Source organism: Lepidochelys kempii, chromosome 10 (genome assembly GCF_965140285.1).
Source record: "Lepidochelys kempii isolate rLepKem1 chromosome 10, rLepKem1.hap1, whole genome shotgun sequence".
Lineage (NCBI taxonomy): Eukaryota > Metazoa > Chordata > Testudines > Cheloniidae > Lepidochelys > Lepidochelys kempii.
Genome location: NC_136389.1, coordinates 20137522 through 20157536, shown reverse-complemented (window position 1 = coordinate 20157536; position 20015 = coordinate 20137522). Strand labels below are relative to the sequence as shown.

The following is a 20015-nucleotide window of genomic DNA, read 5'->3' as shown; positions in this document are numbered from 1 at the left end:
AACTGTTTACTTATACATTGGAAATAGCCTAACACCAACCCCAGACTCCATCTCCCAGATAGGAGATGATGCTACATCATACGGATACTTACCGGGATGACCAACAGCTCTGAGACATGAGCAGAGGACTGAGCTGTCTTGATGCTGTCAGTTTACTGAAAGCAGATGGGTAGCTGACCTGGAATACGACTGCATCTTTATCTGTTTTCTCTATAGGAGAGTTGGTAATGCTTCTAGAAGCGGGCGTGTCTTTTCTGTTAAAAAAAAAAATAATCATCATCCAGTAGCTCAATTTTACTACATGAATTAACTTTAAAAACATAATTTTTTCCTTAACATACTTCTGACTGCATTTATAGGTCAATTCTCCTATTCCTGTGTTTTTGGTTGCCAAGCACACAAGATTTGCTGCATTAGAGTTTTGTGGAGAAAGAGTTTGCTCTCTTAACTGGTCTTGCTGGTTTTCAATTTTTATGATGGTCTTTGATTCAAGGCGGCACAGCTCCTTAAAATGAGTAAAACACAAAGGTAGATCAGCCACTAAAAAGTTACTACTCCTTTTCTTCATAAATCTTCCATCTTTATTAAATGTAAAGTAAAATTAAACTCAAGGCATGACTTCCTGGAAGCAGCCAGGTGCATTATGTTTTTTAGAAATAAGCTAGGAAGAACAGTATATTGAGGTACAGATTTTCACTGCAATTTGTATTATTAAGTTCTGTGCACACTTATAGAGGACACGTATAGAGGACAAGAACCAGACTTGGATCCCTGGTTAGTAAAAGTTGTTAGCGCTCAGACCTGGATATGGATGTGAGAAGGCAGAAAGTGAAACTCTATACTCCTTTTGAGAAAGCACCATCCGTCTTCCTCCACTGATTAAAGTCATGCTAGCACAGGGAGGTAAAGATAAAAGGAGGGGAATGGGGCAAATCTGGAAACATGAGCAGAACACAGCAGGACAGAGAAGAATGGTGGTACCTGTAATGTTTTAACATTTGTGGGTTTTGTAGCAGATCCATGTGTCTGCAATCCCTTTCCCACAGTGGTTTTGGCATTGGAAGACTGATCATTTGAATCTTTGCTGAGGAGGCACAGTTTTGGGTTCTTGTTCACTTTTTTTGGAGACTTCACCTTTTCAGCTCCAACAGAGTTTGAATTTTTTGTTTCATTGAGTTCCTTGTTTTTGGGGGTAAAAGACACAATAATCCTGTTGCCAAACACATCTTCATTTTCCATTCGCTTATGAGCACGTTCAGCACTTTCTTGGTTTGAAAAGCGGAGAATTGCACTGCTGCCAGAAATGCTCATCACCTTCCCTCCACAGTTATCTGATAAACGCCTGAGTCTGTTGCTGACACTTTTGCTGTCTCTGTTTGTTGGCAGGTTGTAAACATATAACAGTGTATGGCATGACTGTTGGGAAAAAAACAAAACAGATTTTATTTGGTTTAGCAGGTCATGTAAGGACTTTGTCATGTAAGAACTGAAATATTTAATAAACCAAGATCTAAAATATCAGATACTACTTTTTAGGTTATTTTCTACTGTTCCAAAATTCAATCATGGAAGTAATACAACCAAAGAGAAAGGATTAGTTATTCAAGATTTAACTCAGTTGGGAGATCCAGGTTCAAGAAGTCTCAAGCCTTCAACTCCCATATAATTGAAGGATAGGAGAAGCAGCAGCTATTAAGACTCATACTGGTTGATTAGTACAGTACGAATAGTCAATCACTGCCCTGGAACAGTGGTTCTCATCCTTTGTGTTTGCAACCCAAAAATCGGTGAAAAGTCTCATGACCCATCACAACATAGAGGCATTTCTGAACGCATAGGATTATGAATTTGCATCATGGAAAGAAACAGTGGAAGGGTTTGGGTGCTGCAGAACAAAGTAGTGTACCAGGGCACAGATATCAGGGCTGGAGGAGTACTGGCTACCAGGTGGGTGGGGTTTTGCTTCTCTTCTCTGCTGTTCTGCCCACTCTGAAGCCTGTGGAGTCAGCTCCACAGGTACTGGGTTTGTGGATAGGAGGGGAACAGTAGCAGCAGGAGGCATTCCCTCCCTGCCCTGCTCTCACTGGGTCCTAGCAGCCAAGAGATTTTGACCCCCTCTACAAACTGTAGGCTGTGAACCAATTAGTGTCCAATCACAATCCACCTGAGGATCACACTACGGGTTGAACAACATTGCCTCAGAGGATTTTGTACTGTAGTGTGCACTTGCCACAAGAGAACCCCCAGGACATGGTGTTACAGGTATTCTTTCCCTGTGCTGGCTTCACCCAGCATTGGCCCCAATACAATCAGCCAGCCCTTTTCTATCTGGCCTGCTGGGCATCAATAGGTCTCTGCCTGCTCCTGGCCCTTCTAGGTACCGAAGGACCAACTCTCACTAGTTCTGCATGCAGCTGATCATGGGAAGCCTCTCTAGACATCCACTGAAACTCTGAACTTGCAGCTCTTGCCTTCCAGCAGGGCACCTTCTTATAGTTGGGTGTGCCAGGACAGTGGGGCCTCTGGCAGAGGTCAGCAAATGCCTGATACACCCCATCACAGAATAGCAGTCATCCCATTAGCTGGAGCATTCAGAAAATTATGCGTACTGCAATGATAGAAAGAGGAGAGAATGGAAGAAATAGCAATCACAGAATTGAGGAACAGGTATAAAAAGTTGAGATAAATACAGAGGGATGTTTTGGAATGAAATCGGGAATTGCTGCTTCAATACCACAAGATTACCAATAGTGGTAAAATCCTACTCAAGAAGTGCAGATATGCAAAACTAAGAAAATAACTGCTTTCCCACCCATTCTCAGATGATACCTTAACCCTTATTAAGATCTGAGTGACTCAGGAAACAGACATTTTTAATGTATGTAGCTACATTTAGAAACTTATGGAAGACCTGGTGGTTAAACGGTGGTGGAAAAACAGTCCAAAACTGCACAGCTCCTTCCATGCCAAGTCATCTAATGAGTTCAGCCTCCACTGCCATCAGCCTTATTACAATTTCACTATACCTAGCCCAGCAGATTGAGGATGAGGCCAACAGTCTGCTCACTGAACATGTTACAAATAAAGAGGTGGGTGGATAAGAAAAATGAGACATCTATCATCGTTTTCTAGATCAGTACTCCTTTCCAGCAGGAATACTTTAAAACTAATTTTAACTCTTTCATGAGTGTTTCATAACCCTTCCAAGTGAGACTCGAAGGATGAAATTGCATTGCAAAGGGGCTGATTTTGAAGGGGAAAGAAGAGAGGGGAGAATTCTCAAAGGAAGAACCATCCAGCCTAACTTGAAAGAATTTTCACCAAATACACCAGCCATGATGTGAACCAGATCATCAGCTTTCCTGATGTTAAAGAGATTCTTTAATTTATATGAAATCTTCCCTTAAAGGGGCCTTTTCTTTAAGATAGTGACATCACATTCACGAGGTAGAAAAATCAAGGCAGCCTAGAGTAAATAAGTTGTTACGGCACATTTCTTATCTTTTGTTTATACCACAAAAGCACAGAAAGACTGTCTTAAAATACAAGTGCATTCCGACACAGCTTGCTTTTAGCACTGAAAGAGAAACAGTGTTTGAGTTTAACAAACTTTTATACAAAATGCACATTTCATTAGGTAAACAATGAGGATTTTAACTGGATTGCTACTTTTTTCTGCTTTTATTGTTTCATTTTAATAAATCTTAAGCTTTAGGTAAGTCATTGATAAAAATAGATATTGGTCATTTAATGATTAGGGATTAGTGCTCACGTATTCAGTTGAAATTAAGACCAATTCCAAAAAGTTACAGTCTTGTGAGAAATAGCAGTTCTGCTGAGAAGTGTCCTGATATTCACTTACTTCTCCCACAATCAGGGAAATAAAGGTCAATATCTATTTCATATTTTCTACAATGTATACAACAACAACAAAAAAAGTCACTTACTGGCATTTTCAATGGTAACCTTGGTGGCAAGTCTGAAATAAATTCTTCAAATCTGATAAGCTCATGAGCATGATGCAAGAGTGCTTCAGAAGCTTGGTTCTTATGTACCAAGATTATCTGGAAACCATGCCGGTGTCTCAGGTCACTGAGTTCCAAAGCAAAGTTTACATCAGCTGAAACAGACACACACACACACACACCGGCAAATATTAGTGGTTAAAAAGACTACTTTAAAAAGCTCTGTCACCAAAACATCAACAAAAAAACCTTTCAGGGAAAGAATAGCAATGGCAAACATTCATGGCAGAGATTTAATCAGCAGTTAGTATTTAAGAAATTTAGGAATCAAGGTTTTATTTTCAAATAGCAGCATTAAAAATTTAATCAGGAAGAGTTAAACTGGTACTGTATGTTTCTGTAACATTTGTTTTTGCTTAAAATGGAATATTATAGCCTTAAGTGAAACCCAATGCAGTACATACACAGTTCATTAAATACTTGTGACTGTAAATTTAAGTGTGTATATTGTATTATTCTCCTATAATAGTGAAGCATTAAACATATCTGCATTCATTATGCTCAAAGTTTAGAGAAAAGGAGTACTTGTGGCACCTTAGAGACGAACCAATTTATTTGAGCATAAGCTTTCGTGAGCTACAGCTCACTCTGTAGCTCACGAAAGCTTATGCTCAAATAAATTGGTTCGTCTCTAAAGCTGCCACAAGTACTCCTTTTCTTTTTGCGAATACAGACTAACACGGCTGCTACTCTGAAAGTTTAGAGAGTTTTCATAGAGACAAGTACTCAATATAATAAAATTTATCTGAAGTTGGCACTTAAGCCCCTACTGGCTGACACCATTATTATTAAGAGCAGTCTATGATAGTCAACGTGATGTGGCAAATAAGTTTCCATCCTGGTTTAACAGAAGCACTAAACAGTAATATTCATTTTCTTATAGTTAAGTTTACTGTTCTATCAGCATCACTGGAACTCATCATGAATTCTCACTTGAGCACTTTGCTTAAAATAGCATGGATTCTAAACAACTTGGGGGAAAGAACACTCAGTGTAATGTCTGAAAGTTTGACTGGAAATTCTCAACAAGATTCTGTTCCCTACATCTTACATAAAACCTTTCACTGTGTTCTTCAATGTGATTAATATTCTTACTTGATACAAGGACCACAGTAGCAGGTGCAGTGTGTGTATCAGCAAACCTTCTAAGACTCTGTCTGAGCTTGTCATCAGCTGCATTCTTTGCTGTGGCATTGATGTGAGCAACAGTCACCTGCAGAATTAAAGGAAGATGCCTTAAGGAAAGAACTGAATGTGAAGACTGCATTAACTGGTAACAAATCTGACAGGTTCTTTAAAAACGCATAATAGGAATGAGCCACTGAAAAAAATTGCATAGTTCCATGTATTTTAAGGAGTTAATGCACATTGTATAGATAATGATATAGAGTATACAGTATACAAAAGATATGAACTAGAACAAAGGTTTCCTGGGAGAAAAAAAAGTTAGAGAAGTTATAAGAACTTCAGAGTGGTTAAAAATTCCTAAGAGATTCCTGTTGAAATAAACAGACCTAATTAATTTACCTTGGCGCATCTAACTCTGCCTTTAAAGAGAAAAAAGAAGGTACATGCACTTAAATGTATAAGTGAGGAAATTATAATACAGCAAACAAGACTTTTACTATAGATATATAAATTAGTTTATTCAGAACAAACCATAGTTCAGTATTGCATCTATATTTTATTGAGATACAGTAAGAGGGTTGTTTATGAAGAGGGAAACACTTTATACCTTGCTTTGAATACCTGAAGTTAAAAACTGTAAAATAGTCATGCATGGGAATTATTGATAAATGATTGTGTGCAGCTGTTATTTTCAACTTATTTTCTGAAAAGAAAACATACACCAATTGCTAAACTATCAGCAGTGCAGTGAACAAAAACAAACTTGTCAGAAGGATTGATGGATACACATTTTTGAAAACACAGAAGCAATTGATAAGTGTCAGCTTTCCTGAATATACAGTGCCAATAATCAAAAAAGGAGAATTGAACTACTGTTCTCATAAAAACAAGACAGATACAATAAAAACCAAAAAAAACCCCAAAAAACCACTTACATATTTTTGACCATTTTAACAAAGCATAAGTCTACCTGTGAAATGGGGTTTCCCCCTTCTTTTTCCCAACACAACATACATAAGGCACTTGCATTAAAAGAAAACAGACATTTAGTCAGTTTAAGTGTCTACTAAATATGTTCCAAGATGAGTGGACAAGATTTACTGAAACTGAATGCTAAAATGCAACTGAAGTGTGAAATATTTAAACTTCAGCATATTGTATTAGTGATCAAAACTTTTGCTAGGTAAACGAAGTTACTACTGAAGATTGTTTAGTATTCATAAGGTAAGCCTTGAAGGGTTAACATTTCACACAAACTGGTAACTGATAAAGGGAACTGACCCTTGGAAATAACCCAGAACTTGAGGGCTAAAGGGATCTTGGGCTCTGTGTGTGCGCGCACAGACACTGGTGTGTCCATGGTGTCCCGCCGATCACCTCACCCTGAGTGATTGCCCACCCGTAAGGCCAGCCTTGCCCCTGCAAACGGACAACGCCCTGCCCCCATGCCATGCCACCCTCACTTCTGCTGACAGTGCTGCCGCCTTCAGAGCTGGGGGCACAGCCAGCAGCTGCCGCTCTCCAGCTGCCCAGCTCTGAAGGCAGCACAGAAGTGTGGCAATGCCATGACCACCCCACCCACCACCATTATAGCCAGATTTCATGGTCTGTGATGCATTTTTCACGGCCATGAATTTGGCAGGGTCTTAATTATAACCCATTCCCTCCACTTAAAAAACCCAATGACAGAAGTCTGGCACTCCCTATCACATCATCTAACCCAATCTAAGCAGGCTAGTTGCCAGCCAAAACACAGAATTTTTGAATGCCCAAACATTACAAAGTAGTAAAGATGGTGATTGTGTATACTAATTCAGAGAAAAACTTACAAAAGTATTAATGTTTAAAAAATTAAACCAAAGAGATTAGAATGCCACACTTTCAAACACTTTTTAAGAAGCTTTCCCTTAAAATTATGTGGCAATGTGGAGTAAAGGAGTCCCAAACAACACTAACTGTGCTCCAATGTCCCTTCCACCCAGTGCACCCTTTCTCCATTTAGGAAAGGTTCATATCAGCAACAAGTTTCAGTTGACCTTGTGGGTTGACCGGTCATCTGAGTTGGTGATTTAGCTGCAAATTCTGTGAACTGTGCTAGAAATGTTTCTTAAATTACCAAATGAAACAAAGATTCTCCCAAAAACAAAAGATTGTTCCACAGGTAACGAAGTGCATCTTAAACAAACAACAACAAAAACACACACACACCACATTTGAGGAGGTAGCCGTCATGTCTATTTTTTCTAAAGAAAATTAATGCATGTATAAATTCAGCTAAAATTGTAACTTCTATCTTCCCCAGTGAAACTGTTTTAATTAAAAAAAAACTTGCTTCTGTTCATTAAAGATGATCTGCATTATTTTTTATACAGAATGCCATGAGCAAATAGATTACAACATTTTCATACCTGGCAGTTGTTCAGCTCCTGAATAACTTCTTTATTTTCTTTACTAATGTCACATACACAGATGAATTCTGCCTCCCTGTGACCTTTAAAAAACTTTTCACGAATTCGTTGTACAACTGCTACAGCTGAACGACCAGTGGGAACAGAGCAATTTTCAATATCCCAAAAGACTCCAATTGGGGGCAAGTTCTCCAGCACCTGGCCTGTTATTGAAACTTCTGGAGACCCTGTAGAAATTTAACAAAACAGCCTTTACGTTAAATTGGGAAATGCTGAGACTATATGACACTTTGCTAGTTATAAGCATAAAGGACAAACATATAAAAGATGGGACGTTTCAGATGTTAAAGAACTACAGGCATGGGAAGACAATCATAAAGAAATACAGCTAGGAAACTGATCACATCTGAACACCTCCAAGGTTGTAGTTCTCTGATCTGTAAGGATTCTTCTTCATTTAAAAGAGACATTTGGGGTATGTCTACATAGCAAAAAAACCCATAGCAGTAAGTCTCAGCCCAGGTGTACAACTTGGGCTCATACTACAGCGCTAGAAATAGCCATGTAGACTATCTAAATTGTTTAATTATATCTGAAGTAACACCACACAGTTAAAAGTTCATAATGAATACTGAATTCGTACTGGAAAAGAAATATTTAAACCGTATGGTTTAAAATGTTGTGTCAGAGAAAGCATCCAAAAACAAAGAAATCTGGATTGGAATGCCAACTCTGGGATAAGTGGTTATCAAGAACCAAGGAACTACGCAGTAAATGCAAGGTTCTCCTATAGGCGAACAAACTAAACTGAAGAACAGATGTGAGGCTTGGAATTTGCTATGGAGTAGGAGGGACAAAGACAAGTTTCTGCTCTTACAGAATGGCCACAGGAAAAGCTGAATCATGTTTACATACATACCCTAACCTACAATAAGCAGAAACCAAAGGCAATGGATGATAAATTAAAGGGACTCCATACAGATGGTCAGCGATTGGAATGTCCAAAGAAGTGAACATAGAACTGACAGAAAAGAATAAGTGCCAGATAACATGCAAACATCATCTTTTCTGGTGGACTTTTGGTTATGATGTCTGATGAATTATTCTTCCACAGATTTGTCAGAAATCATATCTTGGAAAAAACATAAAACTGGATAAAAAGCCTAAAATGGCTACAGCTATTTGCTTCCCAAGCTGAAATGACACAGCTTCTCACAAGCTGAGCACAAACAGACAAGAACTGAGAGTTGGACTGTCAGCTTGCCACTCAGCACTCCTATTGGTAACCAAAAGGCTGGGGAAAATCCACGCTACAGAGACTATACTGGCATAACTATTTTGCTATAGCTATGCTAGCATAACCCTGTAGCAGAGATCCAGCCTACAATGATGGAAGGGGGTTTTCTGTCAGTGCAGGAGGAACACCGCTTCCCTGAATGACGAAACATTCTTCTGTTGACATAATAGCATTTACACTGGGGGTTTGGCCCGTTTAGCCACATCAGTCAGGGCATTTTTATTTTTTCATACCCCTGAGCAATGAAGCTATGTTGACATTAGTTTTCGGTGTAGGCCAGGCCTAAGTCTCTCAAGCCCGTAAGGGAAGACAACAGCACTACCAGAATAAGATTTGTCATAACACCTAAATTGCAAACTGTCAAATCGAGCTGGAGAACATATTTAGCATACCACTGTACAAATATCATCAATCATTTTATACAATTGCCAATAGTCTTTTAAAAATTTGCACTATAACAATATAGTAACTATACCAGAAGCACAAATACTAAAATTTTACAAAAATATATGAGTATTTCAAGTATTAAAGAGGTATCATCAACCTGGTACATAGTCCATTTTGGAAAAGTAGGTTAAGGTAAGTTTCTGGTATTACACCTAATCTAAATACACTCCAATGTTTCACAATTAAGTTTTCCTTAAAAAGAAAGAAACCCCCCCCCACAATGTTTTCTTTCCTTATACTGCTATGCAAAAGGTCCACACAAACAATATGGAAAAACTAACTATACAGTAGAAAACAGTAAATACAGAGAACTGTCAAATGAACAAAAAAAATTTTTTTTCCATTTAGTCTTTTTCATAAGAAATATCTTCAGAGAGACATGCAGTTTTAAGATAACCTTTTAACTTTCAATGGTATTTTAAGAAGTGCATCCATTAAATCAAATAAATGTGTCTTACCATATTTTTGTGGTGATTTGCCCAGGCTACTTGCCAGTAATAAACTTGTCTCTTTTCCTGTTCCTTTGGTTCCACAGCCATTACACATTGGGATAGATATGGGTGCTGTCTGCGTATTAGGAGGGGGAATATTTGGCCAGATTTTAGCAGCATCAATTAAGCTATTTCTGGTTGGCTGTTGGAGCAATTTTTTTTCAAAACACCAATTAGTTTAATGTACAATATTATGCATTAATTTAAGCTAGAACATTTTGTATTATTTTTACTCTTCATGTCAATGACAAAACAACCTTCCAATGGACTGGGAGTATAGATGTTAATCTGGAAACTAATCCATAGTAATATTAACTGATTGAATGAAGCGTGCTCATCTCACAGACTTTCTTCCCTTATGTATTCAGACCTAACTTTCAAAAAGCGACTAGTGATTTTGAGTGCCCTTCTCAACATATTAAAGGGGCACTCTTTTCGGAAAGTGCTAATCACCTACCCTCTGGCAAAAAAAACCACCACCAAAATGCCCAGGTGCCTTTAAAAAAATTTCAAATTGAGCATACAACATGGAGGCACCCAAAAATCACTCACCCTTTTTAAAATCTTAGCCTCATTGTTTAGTTCTGTGAAGTGATTTTCTATGTACAGTTCTACATTAAAAACAGACCAAACTTGAAAACCCAAATTACATTTTCAACGATGCCTGGCATTACAAGATGTAGAATACATTTAACTATACTTCACTTCTGATCTTCTGTTGAAATTTAAACTGATTTTAAATTTGAAGGTAGTTAAGTGTACTAAATTGGTACTGAAGCATAAAAATAAATTATAGATTAGAAAGGCTGATCTTAATGCTCAAAAAAAAGCTTTCCCAACTCATGAGATGGATCTATCTTGATCAGTTGCTCATGCTGCATACAGATTATCTGCATGTAATCCTTCATAGAATCACTACTAATGGAGTGTTTTATCTGGAGCTGTCAGAACAGGTGAGCAGCTCCTTTCAGAACTAGAAAAGATTCTATTCAATTAATAAATAATCTCAGATAACCTGCTTTATCTTCCTGAAATTGAATGCTACCTCCATGAATCTCCCACCTTCACATTAAGAGCAGGCTTCTGATACCATGGCCCTTAAACTACGTATTAACATCAACTAGATAATTCAAACTATAGGCCACCATAACTATTTTGTCTCCCAGTTAACATTCATTATTTAAGCATTTACAACATATAGCACTTTAAGAAAAAATGAGAAATGTACAAACCTTGCTTAAGCATTCATTACAGTAGTGAGAGCCCTTTAAACAGACCGAAGGTGCCACATTTAGGTGCAAAGAGTTGGTGCATACACGTGATGTTAGCTCCGACTGTGTAATATGCTCCTCCAAGTGCCCTGTAGCCCCACTTGTAAATTCGGAACAGGGAAAATAGCCAGAAGATGTGCAGCTCTGAAGGGCTGGAAATTGATGCAGTTTGTGCACGCTACCATGACAGGACTGGAAATGGAGTTTTCCACAACATGGCAGATGTTGACAGGAAGATACATTATTTTCTATGCACATGCTGGGGAAGTCACTTGCAATGCCTGACAAACTGCTTCTAGCTGGAGCATTCTTGAGCGAAGATGCAGACTGACAAGCAAACCCTGACCCTACTTGACAAGTAATTGTCCCAGTGCTTTGAGAGTCTAATATTGTGCCAGGATGAATCAAGCTACCACCACCACCACCACCACCAAAATGCATCTTAGGAGTACAAGAGGAGTCAGATCCATGAGCACAGCAGCTTACTTTGGGGCTAGGTGAAAGCTGTATTTGCTGTTGCTGAAGAGAATGAACATCAGGAAGTGGTACTGCTGGAAAGAGTTTAGAGCCAGCACGAAGAGGAGATGAAGCATCCTTCAATTCCACAACAGCTTTCTTGTTCTCCATGTAATCTTTCTGGAAAAAATAAGCCACATAGTTACATTCAGGGGCATCTCTCATGTATGAGCTAGTAGTTTATAGTTTAAAAAAAAAAATTATATATACATATATACACACACACACCAGTTACAATTCTGAAAGTGACAGGAGCCAGGAAATTGTAACAATCAAGAGGACCATCTTTCCACCAGCTGCACGTGCCGAAATCCATACAACTCATATATAAATTGCATGCACAAAACTAATGGGATGAATGTTGTATAGTTTTGATATTTCCCCAAAATCTTGGAGATAAAAAGATAGTGGCTGAGGTCAGCTACTATGTTGGAGGTGGAGAAGGAAGTTAAGACAATTATTACAGATATTCTGAAATTGCAAAGAAAGCAGGCAAGTAATGTCACAGTGATATACAACCACTTCTGTAATGGTAAATTCTAGCTGACTGGACAGTAGAGATAACAAAAAAAATTGATAAAGATAACAGGAACATATAGAATTTACTTAGGCTTTGGATCAAGTCCCTCTGAAAAGGCTATTAAAGAAGACTGGTAGCCATGAGGTGAAAGATGAATACCTTAAAAGGACAAAAAACAGATAGAAGACAAAGTATGAACGCAAACATAACACAAAGCAGCAATTTTCAACATACAGATGTTGAATGCCCCTGGTATTAATAAGACTGATGTTTGATATACTTAATATTATGGAGGCTGGGTGATGAACAGTAGTTCTGAACCCCAAGCCACTATAGCAAGATGCATTATAAAGGACAGACACAGAGTGTAAGAACTGCTGACATTCCATGTTTAGGTTAGCCAAGACTGGATAACATACGGAGCTCTACAAGAGATTATCAAAATTAGCAGCTATTGGTTCTGAGAAGATCAGTTGGGTATTCCTATTTACTGTTTCCCATAATACAAGAGCAAGATTAAAAAAAGACAATAATATAGATAAAGGGGAATACACTTGCATGCCACATATATTGTAGAACTCACTACTACAAATATTCGGGCAAATATCTTGGCAATATTTGTAAAGGATTAGTTTCTAAAAGCTAAATGGAGTTTGAGGAATTTCTCCCCCCCGCAGAGCCCTAGATGATTTGTAACCTGGGTACTCAAGTCTGCCCCCTTCATGTGATTCCACCTCTGTTGCAAACAAACAGCCATTTCCATAAGGTGTCATCAACCCTAGATTTTACTCTCCCATCTTGGCAAATTTGTTGGAAGTTCAGGACCAGGCTCATCTATTTCCCCTGTGTTTTACTGACAGGTAGATTGAACATCTATATGGTGGCTGGATAATTAATGTTATTTTAGTGGGTTAGACATTTATAAGATCATCTTGCAGTTATATAATTAATATAAAAACTTAAGACCATCTTTATGATTCAGGGCATAAGTCGATAACCTGTGGAAGTCGGGAAGAACCCCCCCACACGGTATAATATGACAATTTGGTGTACTCCTCTGTTCCAGTGTATCAGTTATGTTCTTAGTATACCAAAGTATTACCGGTTTTGCACTGAAAGGCGAAGTCTGTTCAGTGGTAGAAAAGCAATTAGAGAATTTCCAGAGCCATGGTTTAGCATCATTATCTTGTCGTTGAACCCATCCAAATGATCTACTGCAGAGATTCTCCGTTCTGTTTCCTTCCATCATACAGCCATACAGAATAGTTCAACATTCTTTTATCCCTCCTTTCTTTCATTCTTCCCACCTGTTAAAGTTGTGCATATTTTAAATATTAATACTTCAAAACGTAACACAGCCATGCTTTTGTCTTGTTTATGAACTGCAAAGTTGAAAAGTCAGTAGATCTGCACTATTTGCATTCAACTTAATAAAATGGTTTGAACACAGATTAGACTTATTTCTACAATACGAGTTATTATTGTAGCTTACTCCTGTATCTTAAAATGGGAACCTGAAGCACTGGTAAGTGAACATAAGCAACATATCCATTCATGGTGGCTTCTGTAAATACACAAAACCAGTTAAGCAACGGATATCTAGCAACACTCTGAACAACACATATTGCTACTATAGCCCTGCGCAGGACTATTTTTTTTAATCCCACTCCCGTCCCACAATACACATTCCGCATGGTTTCTTGCATTTTTATCTGGCTCCCAGCTGTAAAATATCTTAGATCCCGCAAATCCCACAAGAGAGACAGATTTCCGCATGCTACTTAACAAAAAGAAAAAAGGGTTGGTTACTATACTTTGTGGTAAAAATTGCTTCTGAATTCCGTGTATATATATACACACACACTCATACACACGTACACATTATATATACACAGAATTATATATACATGAAATTCAGAAACAATTTTTACCGCTAAAAGAATAAAACAAATCTTGCTTAAACCACGTAAAAACATACTTTAACTCCTGTTATAATAGGAATCAATTCTCTTTCTATCCCTCGTTTAAAGTATGAAAACCTTTATTTAAAAAAGAAAAACTTGTTTTACACTGCTGAAATTCTATTTATGACAAACTGACGAGAGATTTAGTGTTTGCCTACAAATTAGTGCAGTCTGGATTTTTTTTGCCTATCCAATTCTGTCCACAACAAAGTACATTTTATCCACTGCCACTATTATGGCATCCCAGTCCCGCTGTAGGGCTCTAATTGCTATGTCCGCAATCCAGGAGCTAGAGTTTCATGACAGAAAGTCCAACGGGAGAGCACAAAGAGTGAGTGCAATGTAATGAAAAAAATGAGAGAATACAAACCATGCAATTTAAGTACTCAGGATTTATACAGAGCTTTACCTAAGGAAAGCTCTTTTACTAATCCTCAGCACACACGGAGGTATGTAAACCTGACTGCTGTTTCACAGAGTCACAAAGACGCTAAACAACTTGTCCAACACCTCACAGCAAATTATTAGAAGAGCTAATAATGAGAAATGCAGACTTCCCGACTTCACAGCCATATATTCTATTCAACAGAAACCATGCTGCCTCTGCTCTTTAGTTACATTTTTGAAAGTTTAGCCCTGAATAGGAGAACTGGCCTTTATTCCATGTTAAAGCTATCCAGATTTGGCAATAAAACTATATGAAATCTACTCTGAACTGTACTCTGATATTTGTCCTCTTCAAAATTAGATCACGTGTATTAAATCTTGAAACCTTGGTCTGTTTCTTTTAAGAGGACATTCGATTTAATAACAATTTTCAAATAAACGTATTGATCCCTTATTATAACATTCAAAATTATTAAAAACAAAAGGATTTTAAAAGTCTGATTTCTTTTAAACTCTTTTGTGTTTACTTTTCCTTCCCCCCTCTGTTTTGCTTTATTTAATAGCGATTCTCGAGACAGTGTCTCTTCTGGGCTCACGCTTTTAGTTCACACGCTACAGGGGAACGCTTACATCCAAACGAAAGCCTGGTTTAATTTGAGCGCGTCTTGATGAGCAATCCAGAAAAACTGCCGAGGGTTTATCTGGGAAATGGGCTCCCACTGAGCCCCGCCCGGGCACATGGCCAGGCGACAAAGGATGAAAACACACGTTTAAACCCGCGTGGGCAAGCGCCTAAGGGAAAGGGGTCGCAGCTCGGGGGCGCACACAGGGCAGCAAGATTTGGCGGCTCAGGAAGCGAGCGCAAAGCGACCCCCCCCCCCACGGCACTCCGGGGACCTGCTCCCCGCCCAGGGCAGCACCAGGACCTTATCCCGCCCGAGAAAGGGTCAGAGCCTCCCGCCCCTAGGACCCCGCACCCCCGTTGCTCCCACACAGGCAGGCTCCCCCAACGATGCCAAGTAGCGCCGGGCTTGGTTAGGAGGGGGCCGCAACCGGAGACACGGGAAGCCGCCGGTGCTCAGCCCTCTCCTAGCCCAGGACTGCGCACCACCCTCCCGCTGGGCTTTCCCCAGGCCCGACGCCCGATCCCTTTGAGGCCTAGGCCCCCAGCCTGACTCCGCACCCAGGCTCTCTCCCGCCACCCGGAGCGGGCCCGGCGTCCCGGCCCGCCTGCGCGACTCCCCCTCCGTCACCTGGGCCGCTCTCGCCGCCTCTGGCTCGCTCGCTCTTCACATCCCGGCTCCCCCCAGCCCCACACACCCCCTTTGCTTTGCTCCCCCCTCCTCTCCGCAGCTTCCGCCCCCAAACGCAACACCCAGTGCCGGAAATGAACTCACTGTCGTAAACCAACGGCTACGGCCGTAACACTCCCCCTCCCCTTCGAGGCTAGAGCGGGGGGGGAGCCGGAGTGGGTCGGGGAGGGGGAAGACATTTAATCCCCCTCCCAGGATCAGGGCTTGCGTCTCTCGTCAGCCTCACAACTGCGTCACGACAAAAAGGGGGAGACAGAGCCCTCTAGCCTATAGCAATCCTACTAGACACTAATAGGGGCCCTACGGGGGGAACAGACGTCCCGATTCTTATAGGGACGGTCAGGCTGTTTGGGGCTTTGTCTTCTATAGGTGTCTTTTACCCCCCCCCCCGTCCCGATTTTTCACACTTGCTATCTGGTCACCTTCGTTCTACACTGGGGGTTGGCTTATGGGGGAGTACCTGGAACAGGCCTCGAAGCAGGGGTACTTGGTAGTTCTCCACCCTTACACCCTCTGGTACTCTACCCCCCTTCCCCCCCAGGGCGGGAAATGCTCAGGAGGCACCTGGTGTCAGTCAAGCCAGGATGGAGCTCCAGTTCATTCACATTCCTACTGTAGTTTTCATGACACCGTAGTCCAGGAAAGGACACCAGAAAATCATTGTAATTAGGGAGCGTTAAACGTGCATAGCATTTTACAAGACGGCTACACCGCAGTAGTCTCTGCCTTGGGGCAGTTACAAGGGAACTAAGGTCTTGTCTACACTAGGGAGTGGCCTTCATTCAACCGTTGGTTGCCAACAATTGGTGTAACTGTACTGATGTAGAAAAGGCCTCAGATATAGAAATAAAACACAGGGACTGGAAGGTCAGGATAGTGCTGGAGAGATCAGCCTGGGAAAGATTCATGGGAAACACATGTTTTAATGATGGATTAGTAGTGGACAAGAAGTGGGAGGATATTCCTGCACTGCAGGAAAGGAGCAATTAGTACAGTGTTCAGCTGAGCTATTACACATCCACCATACCAGTGTTTCTGGCGTGGCTCCATCAGTTCCTTTTAGAATTTATGCTTTCCTAAAAAAAAAAAAAAAAAAGCCCTAGACCTCATGGTTGCAAAGAATGCATTGCAAATGATTGAGTCATAAATGGTTTTGAATAATAAAATTCCAAGCCCCCTTTCATTTCAATAGGGTGTAAACTCTGAAACTTAATGATAATAATTTAAATATCAAAACTGCTAATTAATTTGCTGCTTGCTGTTCAACTGTTGGATTGTGGGAGGAGTTTGAGTAGAGCATCAGGACCTTATCCCACCTGCCCCTAGGAAGGGTCAAAGCCTTCCTCCCCAGTCCCTACGGCCAGGACCCTGCACTTCCATCACCACCCCCATCTTTACTCCATCCCAATTTGACCTCTGAGAGGGAAAATTAGGGTTTATCTACACACAGTTTTCACTGGTTTAACTAAATCACTATTTAAAAAAATTATTTAAATGGTGCAATCACCTAATGTCGGTGCAGTTACATTGATAGAAAAGTGTTTATATTGATCTTAGCATTTTTATATTGAGATGGCTATGCCCACACTTAAAGACTGAAATGCCACTTGTTTTTCAATTGTAGCAGTTAAATAAAAAACCCTTAACGTTACAATATCATGACTTCCTCTTCCCAAGATGATCCGTCTTGAAGAATCTGGAACATCAGTTTTCCCTCAGATGGCTTGTGAACCCAAAAGACAAGGCTTCTCAGCCTTACCCTGGATTCTTATGTTTTACAAATCTTGCTTGTTTCACTTTACAGCACTTTCCTTCAAGGTCTTCAGCAAATCAGACATACCTTGAGTCATGCAACTCTGTTCAGTCAAGTTGGATTTAGGTCACCATTAGGGTGTGTCAATTTGGAAAAGTCCCACTTAATCCAGACATTAAAAAAATATTTGGTATTTTCTGTTTCACAGAGACTGTTGGTCTTTGGCCCTCTAAAGAATATGTATACAAAATCTGGACAGTTAAGACCACTTTGAGGAAGTTGGTATGGTCTTATATGGGTAAAATGGATTAAGAAGATACTATGTCACCAGTTTACGGGAAATTCAATGTAAAAATATCTAGCAGGTAAACCCTAGCACAACAAAACCAATATTCATTCATCTGCAAAGTAGAAATAAACTCAGTCTTATAGATGTCATCATCTCCACTTCTCTGCTAATTGAAAAACAGACACATTTTTATAGTCTTCTTACAAACAAGGTAATTACAATAACCTTTATTATTATTTATTATTTGAATTGAAGTAGTGCTTAGGAGCCCCAATCTTTGATCGAGGACCCCATTGTGCTATTTTGGAACTGGACTTTTGCTCTAATAGCTTATCTTCTGAAATCTAAATCTTGTTACAGAAAAGCTACTGTAAAACTCATCAAAATGTGAGCCATTTAAGACATAATTTTTTTTATTTTAAGGTCTGAATAATCATACAAGCTATTCTTACAATCTTAAAATTAGTGCACAAATGGTAACTAATTAATATTAAAAAAATCAGCAGGATATTGGGACATTGGTCCCTATCTTGCAGTCATGAACGTAGGTGTTTAACTAGCTGAAGTTAAGCATATGTGTTTGCAGGATCAGGATAATTGTTTAGGCTGTTTTCTTAACCCGTCCAAAACTACAAACATTTTTTAGTAATTTAAGGGCAGAATTAAGGGGCACTGTCAACTTAAGTTTTTTAAAATCCACTAATTTTAGAAACTTCCAGTGCTGGTATAACATCCTTTAATAGTTTGTCCAAAAATTAAAAATAATAATAATAATTGTTGGGAGATTTTTTTCTCCAGACCTGTCAATGTTGATAAAGCTCATCGTACAGGTGAAACAGACAAACTGATTATATACTATAAAATCCTTTCAAATGCATGAAGTAAGCAAACAGAAAAAAACAGAAGGCCAGATCTTGAACTGGTATACATGGGAGATGCTCTGTTCATGTCAAAATAACAGCACCCATTTACACCTGCTGAGGATCTGATTTCAAAATTATTTTGCTAACTTCTCTCAGTTATAGTTATCTTAGTTGTTGAGTGTTCCATTAATATCTGAATCGTCTACAGTAACACGAACTGCCACCTGAATTACACTAGTGGCCTGGTCCTCCAAAGACTCTAAGTATGTGTGCAATCCCATTGGAATTGTAATAACTCAAGTGTTTAAGTCTTTGTAGGACTGGGCCTTAAGGACTCAGACCCAGATCCTCAAAGGTTTTTAGGCACCTATCTGTCATTGTAATCAATGGAATTAGAGCCTGAACTTGAATCTTTCAAATCAACAGGACTAGGATGAGGTCCTCAGTCCTCTGCTTAGATATGTGGGTGCCCATCAACAGGCATCTTGTTAAACTGGCGGCTGGATGTGCACAATAATTAATAATAAAATGCTCAGTGATGTATGTCCACATATATGTGGGCTGGATCACCCTCCAAAGTAGTAATTTGTGGTTTTGTTTTGAGTCTTTCAGGAAGCAAACATCAGACACACCTAGTGAGCAGTTTATTTGTGTGCATTATAATACGGGGACACACTTATTGTACTTGAGCAACACTGAGTATGTCTTATCCCTATTAATAATTAATAAGCAAAAAGAACTGGATCCAAATTCCACTAAAGTCAAATCATAGAGTACCACTGAGTTCATTAGGCTTTTGGATCAGGCTTACTGCTGGTGAACATTCTTGTCCTTCCCAGCATCTTGGAGACACAAAAACATTATACTGGTGTGCTCACATCATTCATAGGTTCTGTTTAGTCTTACTGTCGTTTTTGTGGAAACACGTTCCAAATGGGGAGATCATAAATGAGATGTAAGTAAATGCTGCTTTCTAATGTCTCACAGAGGGCCTAATCCTAATACATGTTGACTTCAGCGGGAGCAGTACTGCACACAGAATCTTATCCCATGGTAAGCAAAAAGTGGATTGAGTGGGTATCCTGAATGTATAAATTTTGCACTTTTATGGCATTTAAAATAGTTAAGGTTACAAACTGAGATACCTTTCTGAAAATTTAGACCTTGGAGTCTAAACTCACAAGTCAGCCCAAAGGTGACTTTTTTTTTTTTAAAGAACAACAAAACACCACATCCTGAGGAATTTTTTTTAAAGTTATGGGAGTGTGGAAAAAAATACAGTTAATAAAATTATAACTGAGGCGATTGCAGAGGCGATTTAAGCTCCACTCACACTACAGATC

The 20015-nt window shown here is 39.5% G+C and overlaps 1 protein-coding gene across 8 annotated transcripts in view; it reads right to left on the bottom strand.

Moving 5' to 3' along the window:
• Nucleotides 1–16002, bottom strand: part of MARF1 (meiosis regulator and mRNA stability factor 1) — a 35266-nt gene extending 19264 nt beyond the window's left edge. For 2 of the 8 annotated variants that reach the window (XM_073362352.2, XM_073362354.2), the window contains exons 1-10: nucleotides 15708–15806; nucleotides 13206–13410; nucleotides 11029–11703; nucleotides 9764–9938; nucleotides 7562–7788; nucleotides 5121–5238; nucleotides 3948–4120; nucleotides 982–1416; nucleotides 342–505; nucleotides 93–254 (exon numbers count right to left, since the gene is read on the bottom strand). In XM_073362352.2, coding sequence (XP_073218453.1) covers nucleotides 93–254; nucleotides 342–505; nucleotides 982–1416; nucleotides 3948–4120; nucleotides 5121–5238; nucleotides 7562–7788; nucleotides 9764–9938; nucleotides 11029–11703; nucleotides 13206–13352 — 2276 coding nt within the window. In that variant the 5' untranslated portion in view covers nucleotides 13353–13410; nucleotides 15708–15806. The other 6 variants (XM_073362348.2, XM_073362346.2, XM_073362349.2 and 3 more) reach the window with 6 other exon arrangements.
• Nucleotides 16003–20015: the final 4013 nt, after the last annotated feature.